The 21761-nt window shown below is 38.8% G+C and overlaps 1 protein-coding gene across 1 annotated transcript in view; it reads right to left on the bottom strand.

Moving 5' to 3' along the window:
* The window catches only part of ADGB (androglobin), a 162908-nt gene extending 149561 nt beyond the window's left edge, over positions 1-13347 (bottom strand). Inside the window, exon 1 of the mRNA XM_034669608.1 lies at positions 13274-13347. Coding sequence (XP_034525499.1) covers positions 13274-13347 — 74 coding nt within the window. The remainder of the gene's footprint in view (positions 1-13273) is intronic.
* Between the last annotated feature and the right edge of the window lie 8414 nt (positions 13348-21761).

Raw genomic sequence — 21761 nt, 5'->3', positions numbered from 1 at the left:
AAGGAATCCCGCTCAACCAACAGTTCACTTATTTATAACTAACATTTATTGAACACCTGCTCTGTGACAAGCACTGTGCTAGATGATAGGGTTACAGACTCATAAATAAATGTCTCTGCTCTTGAGTTTATTTTAGAATTCAAGCAGGTAAACAGATGATGTCAGTATAATGTGGGACATGCAGAGATGGAAGCATTCACAGATGGCATTGTGCCCAATGTAAGGCAATTAGGAAAAACCTCTTGTGCTGAATAGCATCAGAACTGTTTTGAAAGACAACGAGAAATTTTCCAGGTTGTAAAAGCAGAAAAAGCATCAGTAAGAAAAAATAATAGCATAAGAGACAGTACAGAGGCAAGAAACAGCAGAGTGGGTGCAGAGAACTATGAGCTTTTCAGCACCACATGAGAATATAGTATAAAGCAGTGGGGAAATTAGGGTGGAAAGAAATACAAGGTAAGCAGGCAGGGATCTCCCCACTGAAGGCCTTGCTAATGAGCTTGGCCCTTATTTTCTAGATAGTGTTGACTTTGCCCATTGTACAGAGATGAACATTTTATTCTTAGATATACATTATGTAACATTTACCCAAAATGGACCATCGGTTTAAAATAGGAAGCTTGAGACACCTTAAAGTTTCAATACAACTCAAAAATGAGCACAAAGATAATAATTATGAAAATGTGATTAAGGATAATCCTCATCACATATGTAAGTTGCATTCTTTTAATTAAAATTCTTATAACAAGATGTCTCTACTATGTCAAAAACCAATATTTAAGAAGATAATATATACTGGCAATTACATATAATTTGGGATTTCACTTTAAGGGAAAGAATTATATCCATACTTGCAATATATTATTTGTGAATATATATCTGTAAATACTGCTTCAAACCCTCCCATCTTAATATTTAGAAATAAAATGTAAAATTTAGGTAATAAACCTAAGAGATATCATGTTCATTTCAGTTGCAATAACAGGGACTGAATTTATCCTCCCACCTAAGGCAACCAAAAACCTGAGCAAAACACATGAAATGGGTTTTCAAGACAGACATCAGCTGATGAAGGATGGTGATCTGAAAAGATAGGAAACAAATGAGGTGAGCCCTATAATTGCCTCAGCTTACGATTGTGAGAGAGTTTGGGGCTGCATTACAGAAAGAGGTCATCCAGGCATATTTCAACAGATTCCTTGAGTGGAGGAGCAGGAGGTAAGAGCCTGGGGGAGACCAAAGCAGCTAGAGTTTGCAGGACAGAGACAAGAACAGAGAGCTTCACAGAAAGAACTGTGGAGATCTTCAGAGGGTTACCCATCCCATATATATTTTAGTATATATTTGTGCAAAAAACATTTCTTGCAAAAAACAAAATCACTGGTATTTTAATAGGAATTGCATTTAATCTGTAGGTTGCTTTGGGTAGTAATGACATTAAAATGTCATTAAGTCTTTCAATCCATGAACATGAGATGTGTTTCCATTTTTTTATGCCTTTAATTTCTTTCAATAATGTTGTGTAATTTTCATTGTAAAAGTCTTTCACCTCCTTGGTTAAGTTAGTTCCTAAGTATTTTATTCTTCTTGGTGCTATTGCAAATATTGTTTTCGTCATTTTCTTTTCAGATCGTTCATTATTCACATATAGAGATCTGACAGGTTTTTGTGTGTTGTGAACTTCATATCCTGCTACTTTATTTATTAATTCTAACAGGTTTATTGTGGACTCTTTAGCATTTTCTACATGTAAGATCATATCATCTGCAAATAGACAATTCTACTTTCTCCTTTACAATTTGGATTACTTTTCTTTTCTTGCCTAATTGCTCTGGCTAGAACTTCTAGTCCTATGTTGAACAGAAATAGTGAAGGTGAGCACACTTGTCTTATTCCTTATCCTAGGAGAAATGCTTTCAGCCTTTCATCATTAAGTATGATATCCTCCATGGGCTTTTCATATATGGTTTTATTATGTTGAGGTACTTTCCTTCTATTCCTAGTTTGCTGAGTGCTTTTATCATGAAAGGGTATTGAATTTTGTCAAATGCTTTTTCCAAATTAATTGAGATAATTATGTAGGTTTTACCTTTATTCTGTTTATTTGGTGTATCATATTGATTTATTTTCATATGTCAAACCATCCTTGCAGTCCAGGAATAAATCCCACTTGGTTGTGGTGTATATTCTTTTTACTACATTGCTGAATTCTGTTTGCAATGATTTTGTTGACAATTTTTGCCTCAATGTCTGTAAAAGATTTTGGTCTCTATCTGGCTTTGTTATCAGGATAATGCTGGCCTTAAAACATGAATTAGGAAATGTTCCCTTCTTTTCAATTTTGTAAAAGTTTGGGAAGGATTGATATTAATTCTTCTTTCAGTGTTTGGTGGAATTCATCAGTACAGCCATCAGGTCCAAAGCCTTTCATTTTGAGAGATATTGATATTTGATTAACTCATTAAATTTCCTTACTAGTTCTAAGCTTATTTAGATTTTCTGGTTTTTTCCCATGAATTATTCTGGTAGGTTTTGCATTTCTAGGAATTTGTCTACTTCATCTGGGTTATCTAATTTGTTGGCATACAGTTGTTCATAGTACTCTTGTAATTCTTTTTATTTATATAGAATTAGTAGTGATGACCCCACTTTCATTTCTGATTGTAGTCATTTGAGTTTTCCCTCTTGTTTTCTTATTCCACCTAGCTAAACATTTGTCAATTTTGTTGATCTTTTCAAAGAACCAATTTTTGGCTTACTGATTTTATTTATTGCTTTTCTATTTCATTTATTTATGCTCTAATCTTTATGATTCCTTTCCTTCTACTTACTTTGGGTTTTGTGGATGATAACAATGGGACTAGCCCTGTGTGAATCCTCCAATCTTTTGGGGTACTTTCTTCTTTGACCTTGGATAGTTTCTCATGCACATGAGAGTTTTTTTAAAAAATGATTGAAATACCTGAAATGAAATACCTGAAATGAAACTAAAATATTTGAGAAAAAAATACTGAAGATTAATGAACTTAAAAAGATAGCAATAGAGGGGCGCCTGGGTGGCAGAGTAGTTAAGCATCTGCCTTCACCTCGGGTGTGATCCCGGCGTTCTGGAATCAAGCCCCACATCCAGCTCCTCTGCTGTGAGCCTGCTTCTTCCTCTCCCACTCCCCCTGCTTGTGTTCCCTCTCTCACTGGCTGTCTCTGTCAAATAAATAAATAAAATCTTAAAAAAAAAAAGATAACAATAGAAGTAACACAAAATGAAACATAAAGAAGAATTAAAACTGAACAGAGCATCAGTGAATTCTAGGACAATTTCAAACAATCTGTGTCCTCAAAGGAGGGACTGGAGGAAGAAAAAAAATATTTGAAGAAATCAAGGTCAAAATTTTTAAGTTTCAATGCAAACTACAAATCCACAAGTTCAAGAATTTCAATTAACCCCAAACTCAAGAAACATAAAGAATATTATGCTTAGGCACAACATAAGCAAATGACTCAAAAGTTGTGTTTTTTAAAAAAATCCTAATAGCTGGAGGGAAAAAAAGACACATATTACATGCAGAAGAACAAAGAAAAGGGAAAAACAGCAAATTTCTCTTAAAAACAATGCAAGTGAATGGGGAATATCTTTTAAAAGTTAAAAGGAAAAAACCTGTCAAGCTAGAATTCTACACCTAGCAAAAATATTTCTAAAAAGTGAAAGTGACATAAACACTTTTTTCCTGACATAAAGAACCAGAAACATTCATCAGCAGTATATCCTTAGCACAATAAAAAAAATGAGAGGGCCTTTAAGTAAAAGAAAAAAAATGATACCAGATGGAAAAACAATAAGGCTGCAGAAGATGCAGTATATAGAACATTATCCAATATGGAACAGTATCCATTAAAATTGACCTAATTGACATTTATAAAACATTTCATCACAACAGGATGCACATTCTTTTCAAGAATGCGCATTATATTTATGAAGGTAGACCACAATCTAAGACATAGAATGTCTCAATAAATTTAAAAGAATTCAAATTATAAAAAGTATCTTCCCTGACCAATGGAATTACACTAGGAATCACTAAGAAAAAAATCTGGAAAATTCTAAGATATTTTGAATTTAAACCAAACACATGATTAGCCAATATGTTAAAAAAGAAATCAAAAAGCAAGTTAGAAAGTATTTGAACTGAATAAAAATGAAGAAAACATTGAAATTTATAGGATGCTACTAAAGCATTTCATAAAGGAGAATTGATAGCACAAAATCCCTATATTAGGAAAAAGTCATAGTCTCCATATACTCGGTTTCTATCTTACTTAAACTGGTAAAATCTAAAGTAAATAAAGCAAGGAAGTTAAGATTAGATCAGATCAATAGAAACAGAAAGATATAAACTAAGAATAACTCACTAAAGAAGTGATAGGTTGGATTGGAGATACTGAATACCCCTGGGTCTATTAAAGAAAGTTAATTTATCATTAAAAACTTCCCTACGAAGAAAAGTCCAGGTTCAAATGGGTTTCCTCTTGAAGTCTACTAAATGCTAAAGGAAGAAATAATACCAATTCTACACTACCTGCTAGCAACAACATGGAAGAATATGAAAATAAAATAAATATAATGAATGAAAGAAACCATACAAAAGGTATACATGATTTCGTGTATATAAAACTCAAGGAAAATTAAAACTAACCTATAGTGACAGAACACAAAAGAGTGGTTGCCCAGGGACTGGGGTGAGGAAGGGATAGAAGGTAGGTATCGCCAAGAAATCATGGAAACATTTTTTTTTAATTTTTTTTAAAGATTTTATTTATTTATTCGACAGAGATAGAGACAGCCAGCGAGAGAGGGAACACAAGCAGGGGGAGTGGGAGAGGAAGAAGCAGGCTCATAGCGGAGGAGCCTGATGTGGGGCTCGATCCCATAACGCCGGGATCACCCCCTGAGCCGAAGGCAGACGCTTAACCGCTGTGCCACCCAGGAGCCCCATGGAAACATTTTTTAATGGTAAATCTGTTGATTGTTTTAATCATGGTGATGTTTTCATGTGTGCAAATGTACTTCAGAACTTATCAAAACATATCCTTTAAATACATGGATTTACTGTGTGTCAGATTTACATCAATAAACCTGCTTTTAGGGGCGAGTGGGTGGCTCAGATGGTTAAGTGTCTGCCTTTGGCTCAGGTCACCATCCAGGGTCTTGAATTCAGCCCCACTGGGCTCCCTGCTCAGTGGGGAATCTGTTTCTCCCTCTTTCTCTGCCCCTTCCCACATGTGCTCTCTCCTCTCTCTCCCAAATAAATAAATAAAATCTTTTTTAAAAATTAAAAAAATAAAGTTGTTTTTAAAAAAGAAAGAAAAAGAGGAGTGCCTGGGTGTCTCAGTGCGTTAAGTGCCCAACTCTTGATCTCAGCTTAGGTCTTGATCCCAGAAATAAAAAGAAAACAAGCCTGGGGATTATAAAATGCAAATTAAGGAAATTCCAAATAACATACTGTGATAGCAATGTTATCTGTTCCTAGAGTCATAACACATAGTAAAATTAAATCCACATTGTATTATATGTTTGATTACTGAGTCTTATGCAATAAAATACATTTTATCTACATATTTTGTCTTTCATGTATGCCTATTCCTGGTAAATTAAATACCCTAACTAATTTGGAATTGGGAAGAAGTCAAAACTATCTTTATATATAATGAAAGTAGTTCATAACTGTATTAAAATGTATTTTATAATCTAATTACTAATAAAGCATGATTGAAATAACTTTTTAAAACGTAAAAACACATTAAATCACATACCTTGTAAAGATGACAAAATGATTTTTTAAAAATTCTTAAATTAATTAAGAAGAGTAAATAATACAATAGAAAATGTGTAAGAGTTGAAAACCTTTAAAGAAAAGTTTAGCTGGTACAAAGTCATTAGAGACTTTTAAGCAAAAAAAAAAAAAAAAAGGAAAAAATCAGAAGCTGATTAACATATACACAGTCCTATATGGGCTTTAATTAGATTATTTTCACTGTAGGGATTAAAACTTCAGTAAAATGAGGGTCTGGAATTTTGCCATTGTTTTCTTCAAGCATGCTGTTCAGAGTAAAGACAGGATTTTATTCATAGTGGGAGGCAGTTTACTTGTCCACTGTGCAATCAGCATGCCTTCTTAAATAGTGTCAGCTAATACCCAGAAGGAATTAGAATATGAACAGATTTACACAATTGACTCAATTTGGGTTGGGGCATCCTGAGCTGTAGTCTTCTGAAACCTCAAACATGTAAGGAAACAAACTGCAATCTTAGAAAAAATGCAATTAAAAATAGTTAAAGCTGGGCTTTTGTGCTGACCTTTTATTCTCCTGGTTTTATTAAAATTATTTAATTAGACTTAATTTTAAAAGTTCAACATTTATCTATTTTTTTCAATACATTGTGCTTGAGTAAATACAAAGATGGGTAAGACTCAGTTTCTGTTCTCCAATAACTTAAAATTAGTAGGAATCAATACACACAGTAAGAAAACTGCAAAAGGCAAAAGTGAAAGGATTTGAAAAAAGTTAAAAACCAAGTGCTTTTATCAACACAGAAGGGGGGGAAATGGTTTCCAACCTAGCAAATCAATGATGGCTGCAAGGAAAAGCAGGTCTCAAGATATTCATAGAATGGCAGGGGTAGGCGGAAAGCAACTCCAAGCAGAGAAAAGAGAATGGGGAAAGGCACAAAGGTAGAAAAGTGGAAGAATGTCCACCGTATGTTAGTGCTTGGTTGGTAACAGAGACTAGGAGCGAATCAGAGCTGGCTATGGCCCTGCCAACTAGCTCACGTGCTCTCTCTCTCTCTTTTCCTTCCTCCCTTCCTTCTTTCTTCCTCTTGTAAAGCAGGAACATCCTACTAGGGCAATAGTGTGTTAAGAAGATTACTAACAGTAGTGCATATCAAGAAGACTGGAAAGAGACTGAAGAAAGCAAGGAAGTTGGAATGCTTTCTCAGTGGTTCCACCCGGAGTGAAGAAAAGGCCCAAACAAGAAAATGACAGGGAAGAAAAGGAAGGCTGAGCCAGGCTAGAGAAGAAATTTGAAGGTGAAATCAAAAGAACATAGAGACCAACTTGATGCCATGGAAGGACAGGGCAAAGTCAACTATGACTGAACTTTGGAGTCGGATTGTCAGCAAAGATGGTAATAAGATTCTTTAAAATGAACTACATGGGAAATACACACATTTGGGAGAAAAAAGTGACCTCGATTTTGGACATATTTCACTTGGAGCGGGAGAGAACATCCAGGTGGATTTGTGTACTTGAACTTAATTACATGATAAGGACCACAGATGCTAATTTAGTCCACTTTAATCGGGAATGACTGTTTTGGGTGATCAACAGGGAGGTAAGAGGGTCAATGAGAGGAGAGGTGAGTAAGGCCACTGCAGAACGACTTAATTGGGGTGGAGGGGGCAGAAGAAAGAAACCAAGGCAGGTAGGCCAGAGAGAAAAGACACCTCCGGGAAAGGGCAAGAGAGGTGAGATTGAGCTGGAGGGCCACCTGCTCCCTCCCGTGAGGCCGCTGCACCCTCTGCAGAGACAGGAGGAGCTGGGAGAGCAGAGGAGGAAGCTGTGTCTGTTTCTCCCCCATCCGGTCCTGAATCAAAGTACACAGGCCACTAGGATCCTGCCATTTCCCAGGATCTGACACCCTCCAGCAGCTAGGCTGGTATTTCTAAAGAGCAAGCACAAAACATGTTTTGTTTTGTTTTGTTTTACTGCAACTCCAGGTAGTTTCCTCATGACCTCGTTCTTTGTCGATGGTGCAAACCAGTCCTAAATTCCTCCTAGACTTTGACCCCAGGTGAAGCAAACAGGGGCGAATCCATTCATTATAATAGTGTGTAGAAAGGGCAGGGTTGGCAGTGTGTGTAGTACACCCTTCACCTTTGACCTTGACCTTACCTGGTTAAACTCTCACTGTTTCTGGCTCATACCTGGGACCAAAGCAAACAAAACAGCTCAGAGTTCCTGCTTCCTCTCCTTTCGCCTCTGTATCTACAAGGTTTTATGAGCTGGAGACTTTCTTACTAATTTATAACTAACCTTGATATATTTCCTCCCCTCAGATTCAGTAGATAGCTTCTCTGAATACCTTCCTAAGCTGTTCTACTCAGAAACAAATGCTGTAGAAGGTCTGAAGACGAAGAGAACAGAGAAGCCCTGAGCTGACCTGGCCTCTGAGAGTCTCCAATGGAGGCTGTGGATGGCAGCCACACACCCCGAAGAAATGAGGGTAGAAAGGGCACACTGATTTTTTAAGAACTACAAATGGAGTAATAATATATGTAATTCTGATATTCATCCTATCCGAAGGATGGCAGAAAAATAATTACAAAATATTTGGACCACTGCATTTTTTTTTGACACCAGCAAAAAAAAAAAACAACAAAAAAGCCATTCAAAATAGAAATACATGTTTGCTTTAAACATGTAGCATATATAAATTCAGCCTTACAAATTAGCAGAGTTGAAGCCCCAGAACTTGGCATTAATTAGCCTGGACCTATTTGGGGAAGGAATGTTAACATAATTTCAAAGCGCCTACTTGGATATTTCTTATGACAACATATGCATATCCTCTTTGTTGAGGGTGAAAGTGATAGTGATATTTCTATCCAATCTTTCACATTACACAAAACATATCAAATTATACAACTCATGTCAAAGACTTATTTTTAATCTGTCTTAGATGCACTTTTTAGTCAATTTGTCTCACACCAAGTAGTATAATCAGTTTATAGAATATTTAATCCCTTGAATTAAATAACCTGTGACCTGGAAATGTCAAAGAAAGATTAAAGTCGATTAAAATATTTTGAAATAATCACTTTTGATAAAAGCAATATTAGTTTGCACACCTAGAAGCATTAGCAACAATGCTGCTAGCTTCAAAGTACACATCAGATGCTGTTTTTAGAGAACAATGAAATACAAATTCCATGAGTTTATAAACTTAAATCTTCTGAAGGTAATTTCTACTTCTCTAATAATGTTATTAAGTCAACTTTAGAGGGAACCATATACTAAACAAACTAAAAGTTGGTGGTGATTTAAAAAAAAAATAGATTTCACTGCCAGAGATGATTCTTAAAACACGTCAAATCTTAATAAATTCTTAAGTGCTCAGATTAGGTTTATTTTAAAGGGAGAACCGATGGCACACATCTCTCCTCTCCCTCACAGAGCCCTCATTTTAGGAATCTCAGGATGTCTCTCATCTAATCCCATGCCAGCATATGGCTCCCTCCATTATTTCCGACAACTACCCCTGACCAATATGGCATCACCGTATACTTCCTAGTTACTTCTGTAACTAGGGGAATCTTAGGGGATTTTTTTTCCCTCCCAGATCACATATTCCTAGAAAGAAGTTACCATGTTTCACAATTCCTTGTCCTCTCAGACCTACCAGTGACTTGGGCGTGAGAAGTACTCACTGAGAAGTTGAGAAATGGACATAAAAAATAAGCTTTCCTCTAGGGAAGCTCCTGTCACAGGAGCTGACCTTCTAAATTTGTTAACCTTAGTTGTTGGGGTCCACAGAGTTCATCTGGGAAAATCATAAAGTTCAGTGTGAGCCCTGGGGTGTTTCGTCCTCTGCTAGCTCTCCTACCTCTGCCTTCCTCTGTGGAGTTCGAGGACTGGACATGGCGCTCAAGGACTGGACATGGCGCTATAGGGCACCTTCCCACTCTCTTATGGGGGAATTTCTTTCCTGATCGCTGAAGGTGGAGGAACATATTATCTACCAACAACTATGGAATGTTTTCATTTAATCTGCTCTCCCTCTTGAATCTCTGATAACCAAGAACCCACTTAATTTGATCCTCAGTAAGATATTTATTCTTCTATTTTATATTGCTTTTATAACACTGATCACAAATCAGCTTTTGCAATAGTCCTGTTTTCAAATTTTCATATGGACTGATATGTTGTTCTTTTTTGAGAAGTCTACAAAATTTAGACGTGCATTTCAGTCAGTAAGGATAGATTATTGGGCATTATGAAATAGATTTCATTCTGTTTTGGAAAGAGAGTTAATGATATTCCATCATCAATAAGAATCTAGGAGGTTGCATAATTCTTGTTAGTTGAACAGGTTATATGTTTGTTTGAGCTTGGTTTGAATGTGGTTTTGGAAGTGAAACAAAATTTTGTCGATTATAAACACCAAATTGTGTCTCTATCTCAAACTGCCCATTAAAGTTCCAAATAGTTTGGTGTTTAAAAGTGCAAGCTTTAACACTTCTAATAACCACTAATACTTAAAATGTATACTTTCCTTTCTTTCTTTTAAGTTAGCCATGATCTACATAAAGGCTTTTATTTATTACTTCCAAGAAAATCGAAGTTTTGACTTGGTGTCACTACAAATCCTTCTAATAGCATCTAACTAATGAAAGTATCTTTGCCATGCCTATTAGTTTCAAATTGATTAAGTTAGATGGGTCTCTAATTTCTAATTATCATTAGATTGATAATAAAAGTTATAATTTGTGACAGTTGTTATGACAATTATCGTTCTTGAGAATAGAATTTTTAAAAAGATAACTTCTACTAGAAAAATGAATTAAATCCAAGTGTTAAATACTTAGTTGTAACAAAATCCCCTCACCCATTGTGGGCACAGTGGAGTTTTTTTTAAAAATCCAATGAAGTCATGGAAGTTTAGAGCTGGAGGGAAAAATAAAGCAGAGAAGGGGGAAGGAGGGTGTAGGATAGGGAGCAATTTTAATTAGGTGGTTCTTCATTTAAAGAAGAAAAACAGTGAATGTCGGAATAGAAAAATGACATGTCCAATGTCACAAAAAATTAGTGCCAGAATGAACCCTATAACAGAGATTCCATCCTTCCTGAGACAGGAAAATACACCAAATGATAGTAGGTGAATCTCATGTAAAGACTGACAACTCTGTTACCTGGCATGACTTTTCTTGGTGATTCAAAGTCACATTGATATGTGAATTTGGTCAGAGTTAGACCTAGATAACTCTGCTTTCTCAGTTGTAACATCTCAGTTTTTGTACTCTGCCATCAGCAGATCAGATTAGAAAGGGAGGGAGAACCAGGCTTTCCAAATCAGAAGGAATGGAAACTATGCTAGGTCAGTAAACTCATTTAATCAACAGGAGGAAACGCTAGTATTAGCCACCATGCTAGCCAAAAGCCAGACATGGTGTTTGCCCCCATTAGGACACAAAATTTTAGGGAATAAAAGAGGTGTGCTGGAGATTGCTATTTCAAGATACTTTCTCTCATTTCCATGTCTAAGACCATGTTAGAGTTGGTTGCATTTATTGGAAGTATAACCACAAGGTATAATAAAATTATATAGAAAAGCTTGCTATAAATGTCCCAGCCTATTTCAAATGACAGGGCATTGGAGGGCAGACTTGATTTATAATAAACTTCACATTTTATCATATAATGCCACAGCAAATCTCATGATGTTTAATGCTCAATAGATAATTTCTAGCAAAGCCTAGATTTTGTATAACTATTTACCTTTACTCTTCTATTTTCATAAATAGATACATACAGTTTTATTGCTATAATTCAATTCAGATATTTTCTGGAAGAACTAAACATGTTAGAAATAACATTATCATCTCAAAAAGAAATGGGAAGTACTGGTGAGGAAAGAGTTAACATCTTACCAGCAAGCGCCTTGTCTCTCTCATGTGACACAACCATCACTGGCCCAGGCCATGTACTGTGTGATTTATGGTATCTGGTTTGATCAATTTTTTTTGTTTTTTTTCCCATGGGGGTTAACAGTCTCATCTCTTTTGGGATATAAACTCTTTAAAGTCAAAGATTTTCCCCAAAGCTCCTTAAGAGCCGTGAGCCTTCAACATGCATTAGTTATAACCATCATTGACTAAGGTGGTTTTTATTTTTTTTTTTGCTATATTCAAAAATTCTTTTGCAATCCTGTTATAATCTCTTATTCAAACACTGTCATGCATTCATTAAATAAGCATTTTTGTCTGCTATGTCCAATCCAGGAATCACTCGCAGTACTAAGGAGTCAATAGTGTATAAAATAGAAAAAGAAAGAGCTCTGTCTTTACGGAACTTGCATTCTATAAAGAAGATATGTAAATAAACATAGTTTTTTAAAAAGTAAAATATATAGTATGGTAAATGAATAAAAATTTCAAAGAAAAATAAAACAGCAAAAGAAAATAGGGAAGTTTTTTGTTTTGTTTTGTTTTGGCTTTAGCAAGAAAGTGGGGGTCGTGATTTTAAACCTGTTGGCCAAAGAAGCTGACACAAGAAAATGACATTTAGGTACACACCTAAAGGGGGTGAGGGATAAAACCATATAAAAATCTGGAGGGAAGAACTTTCCAGCAGCTGAAATAGCAAGGGCAAAGGCCCTGAGGTAGGAACAACACAGGGGTGTTCCAGGGAGTGGAGAGGCGACTAGTATATGAACAAGGGAGTGGTAAAGTCAGAAAAGTAATAAGGGTCTGATCCTATAGGGCCTTGTAAGACTTGGACCTAGAAGAATGGAAGTCATGAGTAAATGTCAAAATGACCTGACTTACAAGATCTTGTTAAAATCATTTATGTATGTAATATAGTACCTGAAGCTTCAGTTAATAAAATGACTGGGTATCTGCCAGGTAGCTGGAAGCTTGCTTATGAGTGCAGACAGAACTGGAGACTAGAGAATCAGGAACATGGGGATGCATGGAGGAAAGGAGATACGTTAGTAACACGAACTATATATTTATATAGTTCTAACTTTTTAAAACCATTTTACTACTGATGTCACCTGATAGAAGTTCTTTTGTTGTTGGAAGGGGGCCGATAGAAACTAGGGAATAGCCATTAAGCATTGAGGTCAAAGTTCTCTTTCAGTCTATCTCTATCTCTCTGTCATTATCGGGGCCAGCAAGATGTGACCCTAACTGGACATCCTTTGATCTATGCCTCTTTCTTCAGGCAGCTGCACCCAGGATGTGCGTGGATGGGCTATGAAGGAGAGGAGGGGCGGGAAGGGCAGCTGGGCCGCTGAGGGAGGGAAACGGGCGATCAGGGCAGGCAAAGGAAGGAATGGGAGCAAGAATCTCCCAGGGAAGACAGAGAAGCTGCGAGGAGGAGGCCAGTCCCACTCCAGTCCTGGCCGACCTTGCTGCAGGGAAACAGCCCCAGGACGAGTGGTAAGGCCAAGGGATAGGCCAGGGGTGTGGGGCGGGCAGGCAGAGGTCCCTTACTCTTTAGATTTATCCGATCCATGCGCCGAGTTGATACGATGCACCTCTTTCTTTCTGGTTTGTTTGGAGGCCATGGTAGAAGCGGACCCGGGACCCGGGACCCGGGACCCAAGCGGGGACTGAGCTCTGAGCGAGGAGCTGGCTCCGGGACGAGCACCGCGTCGGCTGTTGCCAGGAGACGGCGGCCGCGCGGCAGCAGCAAAGCTCCAGGTCCCCGCGGCCCTAGCTCTGCGGCTCCGCGGCGGCGAGTGGGGACGCGCTCAGGTCTCCACATCCAGGTGGCCTAAGGGTTGGGTATCTGGGAAGGAACCCGGGGGGCCCGGGCACGGATTTGACGGTAGGGTCGGTGGGCAACTCTGACAAACTCTACCGGGTCCACTCTACCTGGCTTTGCTTTTCGGAACCACAGACATACTCTTCTCTCTTGGATTTTCAGTTATTTGAAGAGGGTTTATTATGCGATGTCGCCTCTCCCCAGGTCTTCTCTCCGCTGAACAAGTTCTTTCGGTTGTAACTAAGGAGACATTATGGACGCTCTGAATTTGCTAATGACTTGAAAAGGCGGGTCCAGAAGAACAGAGTGGGTGCAGGGGGATCCCTGCAGGGAAGGCTAGATCATGACACCCTTAGTTGAATTGACAGCTCAAATGTCAGCAAGAATAAGGCAGATAATGTGAATGAAGGAAGCCCAGCAATGCTTAGACCGGAAACACTTTAAAACTTATTTTAACAAACCAAAATATTGTGTGGGCCAAAAACGACTTCACTATAGTTAGATTTGACCACGCACAGACCTGAGGTTTAGAACCCCTATCACGCTCCTTGGCAGCTCCCATGAGCCTAGAAATAATTAACTATCTTTAAATAATCCCTTCTCCTCTCGGGATTGGGCGTTGCTTAGAGGCCCACCTCGGCAGGGGAAAACCAGCCTCCTATTACGCAGATCTCTGAACTCTTTGGACAAATAAATGCCCAGCCCTCTGCACTCGGCATAGCCTTTGCTTGGCAGATGGCCCCAATCTTGTTGCTATTGGGGGTTACACGGATGACAACTGACAGCAACTTCACTGTATTTCTCTACGCAAGATTACTAACTGCAGAGTCTGTAGTGTTAATGTTGTGGTTGAAAAAGTGCCCTACAAACATCTCCTGTATACGTGAAGACAATAAAGACATCCTGAGGGCTCTGCCTCATTTATCCCAAGATTGAAATTTCCAGAGAACTCTCCTGAATGAAAATACAGGACCAAACTTTGAGAAAATATTATTTAATACCAAATCTTATCAAAGTAATTAAATGCATAGCCAGAAGCATATACAAAGACTATTGGGTAAAAACAGCACAATTTTAAGCGATCAACCCACAAACGGGTGAGTTTCACCTTGAGCCAAGGCCATCCCTGACGTCATTGCTAATGGTTCCAAGATGCCAAGATCCTTAGAAAAGAAAAGTCTTAGATATCAAGTAATCTTCAGCCCACCCATATTTTCTTGATGAAACCCCCCGGACCAAGAGAAGTGTCTTGCCAGAAGTTTCAGAGCTACTAGTGTAGCCTGGATTAGAGGCATTAGAGGGAGGAGCACTGGTTTAAGCCAAACCTATCACTACTCCCACTCAGAGACTGCTGTCTCATCTGTTAAATTAGGACAAAAGGGAGTTGGCAGAAGGATGAGGAGTTGACATAAGGATGAAATGAGATAATAAAAAAATTTTTTTGGAAAATATCAAGTGCTTATTGATTCTTAGTCCAGTGTTCTTTCTCCTTTATTATGCTATGTATGCAGCATGCATAAACAGAATTTCTCTTCTTTCTGGAACTAAACTCTGGTCAGGCCATGATTCTAAGACGCAGCTATGCTCCCCTATAAGATGGTGATCGCGGTCAGTGCCATTGTGAAATATCCGTACTCATTGTGATTTATTACATTCCTGCTGCATGCATGGCTCAGGGAGGGGTGCTAGCTGCTTAGGGCATAGCATAGGCCTTAGAGGGAAACATGAATTTTAATACTGACTCCTATTAGTTGAGTACCGTGGGTAGGTGATTTGTACCCTCTGAATTCCAATTTCTTCAGTTCTGAAAAGGGAAAGCTAATACTCAGCTCAGATGTTGTGTTCGGGACATCATAAGCACTCAAATAATGATAGCTAATTTCATATTTCACAGGTAGAGAAACTGAAGCGCGGAGAGGTGAAGAGAGTTGCCTGACCTGGGGTAGGGGGTAGGGCAGGCTGAGCCAGGCTCCACGGCCTTTGCTATCTGCAACACTCCAGGCTAACCAGCCTTGCTGCAATCTTTCGGAGTCACAAATCCAGATGATTGCCCTGCAACTCGGCTTATGGATTTCCACGTTCTTCGACTGTTTAATGACTTTGAAAGGCTGAAAAACAGGGCGTATATGTTATTACCCACAGTGAAGCCTCGCTCCAATGTGTGCTTACCCTCTGAGGAAGAGTTATTTGGCTTCAGGCAGCAGTAACGCTACCAGGCTCCACAGGGGAGTTGTTAGAAATACTCACTTCCCCATGCCCGCAGACCCAGAACAGGCAGGGCTCTGTCTTTGGACGGCTTGGAGATCTGCTGAAATGGGGAAGTAAACTTTGGTAACCACTTCTCCACCCACCACTGGGAGTCCCGGGTGACTGGAACTGGGTGGGGTCGGGCAGAGAGGGGGGCAGCATTCCTGTCCCTTAAAGACTTAGCTCTGGGCGGCTGCAGACACATGATCCCATAGCCAGAGGCAGTGACATGACATCCCTGGTGCTGCTCGGACACATCTCTGCAGTTAGGGCAGTTGTCAGTGGCCTAGAATTTAAGCAATCAGACAAGAAGGTGTAAATTCGACACGTTCTGCTTCTGGTTCAGGTGAATGGTCCTTTCAAATTCTGTCCTTCGATTGTCATTCTTCTGTAACACTGACCTCATTTTCCTTGATTTGGCACAGAGCTTTATGTGTCTTAAAATTCTTACAATACTCTGCCTTATTTTTATCCTTCCTTATGCCCTGGCCTTTCTGACATACTAGCCTCCACGAGAGCATGACCTGTTCAAGTGCTACTCTTCCACCAAATTCAGTTCAAAGTCGCAAGCCCCCTCACCATCTCATAATCAGAGCTCACACTTACTGAGAACTCGCTGTATGCTTGGCACTCTACGAAGCTCTTTTCCTGCATTAACTCACGTAATTCATATAAACACCCTAGGAATTTGTTAATATTACAAGCTCTTTTTTGTGTAAACAAGGAAACAGGCCGAAAGATTAAATTAAATTACTGTCAGGCAGGATTCTCGCCCACGCAGTCTGTGCCAGACTGATGCTTTTTCACGATCACATTAATCAGCCTCAGGCTCAGTGATCACAGCCCTATGAGGTATACAATCAGCCCATTTTATAGAGAAGAAAAGTGAGCTTTTGGCCAAAGTCCAAAGCACAGAGGGAGTGGAGCCATAATGTAGATGCGAGCAGTCTGGCTTCAGAACGTGCACTGTTACAACATTTTGTATTGTATTGTATCATATTGTATTTCTTTATTGTGGTAAGAACACTTAATACAAGATATTAATGTATTCCTGAATGTGCAATACAGTATTGTTCGTTGTAGACACAGTGTTGTACAGCAGTTCTCTAGAACTTACTCATTACCTGTGGTCACTCTTCAGCCTTCTGCTACCCTGCCTCCTTCAAACAGAGGGAATACAGAGGAATGGTTACCCTATGTCATGGCAAATATTATCAAAAATTGCTACGTAGATTCAGTTTTGTCTCCTAATGTTCTGTCTCTCCAGAGCTCACTAGTAATGGAGGATTTGAATCTTGCACATATGAAGCCAATGTCTCTGCCTGAGATAGTCTCATTAGTCTGGATAGATAGACATTAACTTAATTATCTTTGAGAGGAAATTCTGAGTAGGGATTCTTTAAAAAATGGGAAAATAAGGAAATAAGATATTTTCATGATAGTAGCTGAGAAATCATTTCTACTCTGATTAGTTGTTTAAATACAAAGCAATGGTTTTCCTGAGTGTAATAAAACACTTCATGGGGTTGCCCAGGAACCTGAAATTGTGCAATGTTGCAGTCGCCCCTGCGTGGGTGCACTTGTACTAATCCAGATCCCCCTTCTGGACAGAGGCATTCACTACCCTCTGAGAGGAGGCTAAGTCAGCCCAGGATCATGGCTTCTCCTGGGCAGCTGCCTGCATCTCATTAGTGTGTGTAAGAGAGGGCATATAACCACAGCACCTCCGAAAGGTTCTTCTCTCCAGAGCTCCCTCATTACAGGGGGAGACTTCGGTCACAACGGCACTGCACTTTATCTTCTGCCCGATCCTGCTTGCCTTCCATACAGAGATATTACCCAAAACACTCACTAATAAACATCGTGCATGCAAATCTCGGAGTGTTAGAGTTCATTTCCCGAAAACAGGCCCAGAACAGTTGATCTCAGGCATGATTCTAGGAAGCAACCTCTCAAAGGAGAGTTAGAAAGGTTTCAGCTCCCAAACAAAAGGCAGTAACAGCAAGTGCATTTACCTTCTCATGTTCAATAACTAATACACTGAATGAGATAGATGAAGACCTTGCCAATGAAAAGCAGTGTTCCCCCAAGAGGTAGAAAACAAAAAAGACAGGCTTTATAATTGTCCTAGCTTACTGTGAGGCTCTGACACAGTGTGGGCAACACTGGCAGAGCCCGATGGTGCCCCTGATTTGTGGAGACAAAGCTGGAATCCAGGGAAGCTTTGTGGCTAAAGTTCCAGCACAAAGTATGTGGAGGAGTGAGCTGTATGGAGAGGAGAACCTTGGAGGGCAAGCCCTCAGTGTCTGTCTGAGTGCCAATCTGCACAAGCACTGGAAGAAATGTCCCAAGGCCACAGAAGAAACAGGAGACAATTGCAAGGAGCAACTTTCTCTGAGTTCACATGGGACCTGTTCTCATCGGCATGACTGGAGACACCTCATAATTCACAGGGAATGGGCCATAGCATTTTGCCTCAGTAGGGGTGAGAATTTCACTCTCTACTAATACTTGATTGTCTTATATAACAAACCTTAAATGCAGAACCTGAAATGATCACACTACGTCCATGTAAGTTAACAACTTCCCTGAATAAATCTTCAGAATGTACATAGGAATACAAAAAAAAACTAGCACCCAACAGGTAAAATTCAAAATGCCTGGTATCCAATAACAATTACCAGGCATGAAAAGAAGCATGAAAATATGTCCCATTAAAAGGAGAAAAAAACCAACCAATTGAAAAAGAACCAGAAAAAAATGGATGATGGAATTAGGACATTAAAATAGTTATTATAATTGTGTGCCATGTGTCCAAAAAGCTAGCAGGGAAATTGAATATGTTAAGTTTGACGTAAGAACATCTAAAACTGCAAATATTTAAAAAATTGAAAACAAATATGGAATGGGATTGATGGCAGATTAGATACTGCAGAAGAACAGGTTAGTGAGTTTGAAGACACAGCAATAGAAACAATCCAAAATGAAACACAGAGGAAAACGACTTGAAGAAGAAGGAGGAAGAGGAGGAGAGGAGGAGAGGAGGAGGAGGAAGAGGAAGGCATCAGGAAGCTGTGAAACAACCTCAAAGAGACTAATATATGTGCGGTTGGAATCCCTGAATGGGTAAGGAGGGCGGGCAAGTGGGAGAAGAAAATACAGAAAAACTTAAATGGAAAAATAATGATTGAAAATTTTCCAAATTTTGTGAAATCCATAAAGTCCAAGAACTCAATAAACCCAAAACCCAATAAATGTGAAAATATCTGTACCCAGGGACATCTTGATCAGATTGATTAAAAACACAATTAAAGGGAAGATTGCAATTTGGAAATTGGGAGCTGACCAGCAGGTAAGGAGAAGCCCATCACAGGTGACAGATGGAACATCAACAGCCCAACGTGGGTTTGCAGTACAACTGTGGTAAACTAGAACAGGGAGTTTGTGGAAGAAAATGCACCAACAGGTATTTCTCAGGCCTATGAGAGGTTCAGGAAATAGTTATTAAAAGAACTAAAAAACTGGAAGGCTGTTGCCATCTTAAAATATGAAATACAATTATAATATAATATAAATGTTTTAATATACCCATCTATTGAATTGTCACCTATGTCATTTCTGGGTCAATTTCTGTTGATTTAATTTTCCCCCTCTTCATGGTATCTATTTTCCTCCTTATTTGTTACATTTTTTTATTAAATACAAGGCATCATGAATTTTACCTTGTAGGCTACTGGAACCATATACTATAAATACTAATATTTGTTTCTTCTGTAACTTTACAATTGTGTTTGTCTAAATGTTTAGTTTACTTGGAGATTTAATTTTATGCATTGGGTATTTCTAAGTAGATGAATAAGATTCAGTTTCTTCTCCTGAAGGACTCATAACCTTGTGGAACAAACAGAAACCAGAACAAATCTATACAAAATGATGCAATGAGTTCTATAGGAAAGATGTGAGGCAGGCACAATGGAAGCCCCAAGCGCAGATATCCAAGGGGATGTCCTCAGCAATGGGTGACTGGGAACAAGCATTTAATGAAAGTCAGTGACACGTGGGCATGGGCACAGCAGAGATACATGGTGACAGTGGGAATGACAATTCAGATCTGGATCACGGAGCAGCCCTGGGTGATGCTGCAGCCAGAAGTTCTGGATGGTGAGAGGTGGTGCTTTGAGAGCCTGGGAAGACTGAACAAGGTGATGGAAGGACGCTTGTGCAGAGAAATGCCACCTAGTTAATTTAAAGTACTGTGGACAGACAGCAGAGCGTGGGTTTATTGGTGGGTACAATTGAGCTTCAACCAAACTGCATCACATACTAGAAGACAAGCTTTTTAGACTCTCTGAACTTGTTCCCCCCAAAAAAAGGTTATAAATGGATCATTGTGATGATTGATTGAGATGCGTATGTTACAAACAACAAAACAAAGTTTAGCACCGTTATTCTCCTGTGAAACACCGTTATTTATCTCTAAGACAGTTGTAATAATGGCAAAACGGCAATTGCAAAGAAGGGACTAACAGAATTTTGTGTTAGGGTGATCTATGAGAACTTTATTTATTGATTGATTAATCTATGAGAACTTTAAAGAACTTTAAAAATTTGGGGGAGGGTAAAAAATAAATTAGCTTGAAGTATAATTTTATTTTATTTTATTTTTTTTTAAGGTTTTGTTTTATTTATTTGACAGAGACAGACAGCGAGAGAGGGAACACAAGCAGGGGGAGCGGGAGAGGAAGAAGCAGGCTCCTAGCACAGGAGCCTGATGTGGGGCTCGATCCCAGAACGCTGGGATCACCCCCTGAGCCAAAGGCAGACGCTTAACGACTGCGCCACCCAGGCGCCCCTGAAGTATAATTTTAGAACATGAGAGTTATAAGGAAAAAGGCAAAGCTTCCTGATTATAATAATGTATGTATTTCCACAAAAAAAAAAACCCTTCACGTTACATACCTGATTATGATAGTTAAAGGTCCTTCTTTCAATTTAATTTTTAGTAATTCTTTTTTTTTAAGATTTATATATTATTTATTTGAGAGAGAAAGAGAGAGAAAGCAGAGAGAGAGAAGGTGGAGGGGAAGGCAGAGAGAGAGGGTGAGAGAGAATCCTCAAGCAGAATCCCCTGCTGAGTGCAGAGCCCAACACAGGGCTCGATCCCAGGACCCTGAGGTCATGACCTGAGCCAAAATCAAGAATCGGACGTTTAACCAAATGAGCCACACAGGCACCCCTCTGGTAATTCTTTACATTCATGAAGATTGTTCAGTTTTACACACATTTCATTTATGTCTCATACATGTTGTCTGAATGCTATTTATACAAGAAAAGTTAACATTTATAATATATCCTAGTGCTTAAAAATACACACCCTTAAACTAATCAAAGTGTGGTGCAGGGGAAAAGTTTAAAATACCCTTTTATTCTAAAAGCATTGACTTGGAGTCATAAAGTATAAGGCCAAATAAAAATACCTCTAATCCTATCTTCCAGCAATGACCACAGATTTGATGTATAGAGCCTTCCCATATATACACAAATCATATACAAATCACAAAACTGCCATTACCNGCTCGATCCCAGGACCCTGAGGTCATGACCTGAGCCAAAATCAAGAATCGGACGTTTAACCAAATGAGCCACACAGGCACCCCTCTGGTAATTCTTTACATTCATGAAGATTGTTCAGTTTTACACACATTTCATTTATGTCTCATACATGTTGTCTGAATGCTATTTATACAAGAAAAGTTAACATTTATAATATATCCTAGTGCTTAAAAATACACACCCTTAAACTAATCAAAGTGTGGTGCAGGGGAAAAGTTTAAAATACCCTTTTATTCTAAAAGCATTGACTTGGAGTCATAAAGTATAAGGCCAAATAAAAATACCTCTAATCCTATCTTCCAGCAATGACCACAGATTTGATGTATAGAGCCTTCCCATATATACATAAATCAT

This window comes from Ailuropoda melanoleuca, chromosome 10, assembly GCF_002007445.2.
Source record: "Ailuropoda melanoleuca isolate Jingjing chromosome 10, ASM200744v2, whole genome shotgun sequence".
In the NCBI taxonomy this organism is placed as follows: domain Eukaryota; kingdom Metazoa; phylum Chordata; class Mammalia; order Carnivora; family Ursidae; genus Ailuropoda; species Ailuropoda melanoleuca.
Note: the sequence above shows the minus strand (reverse complement) of the source record. Positions and strands in the feature narration are given on the sequence as shown.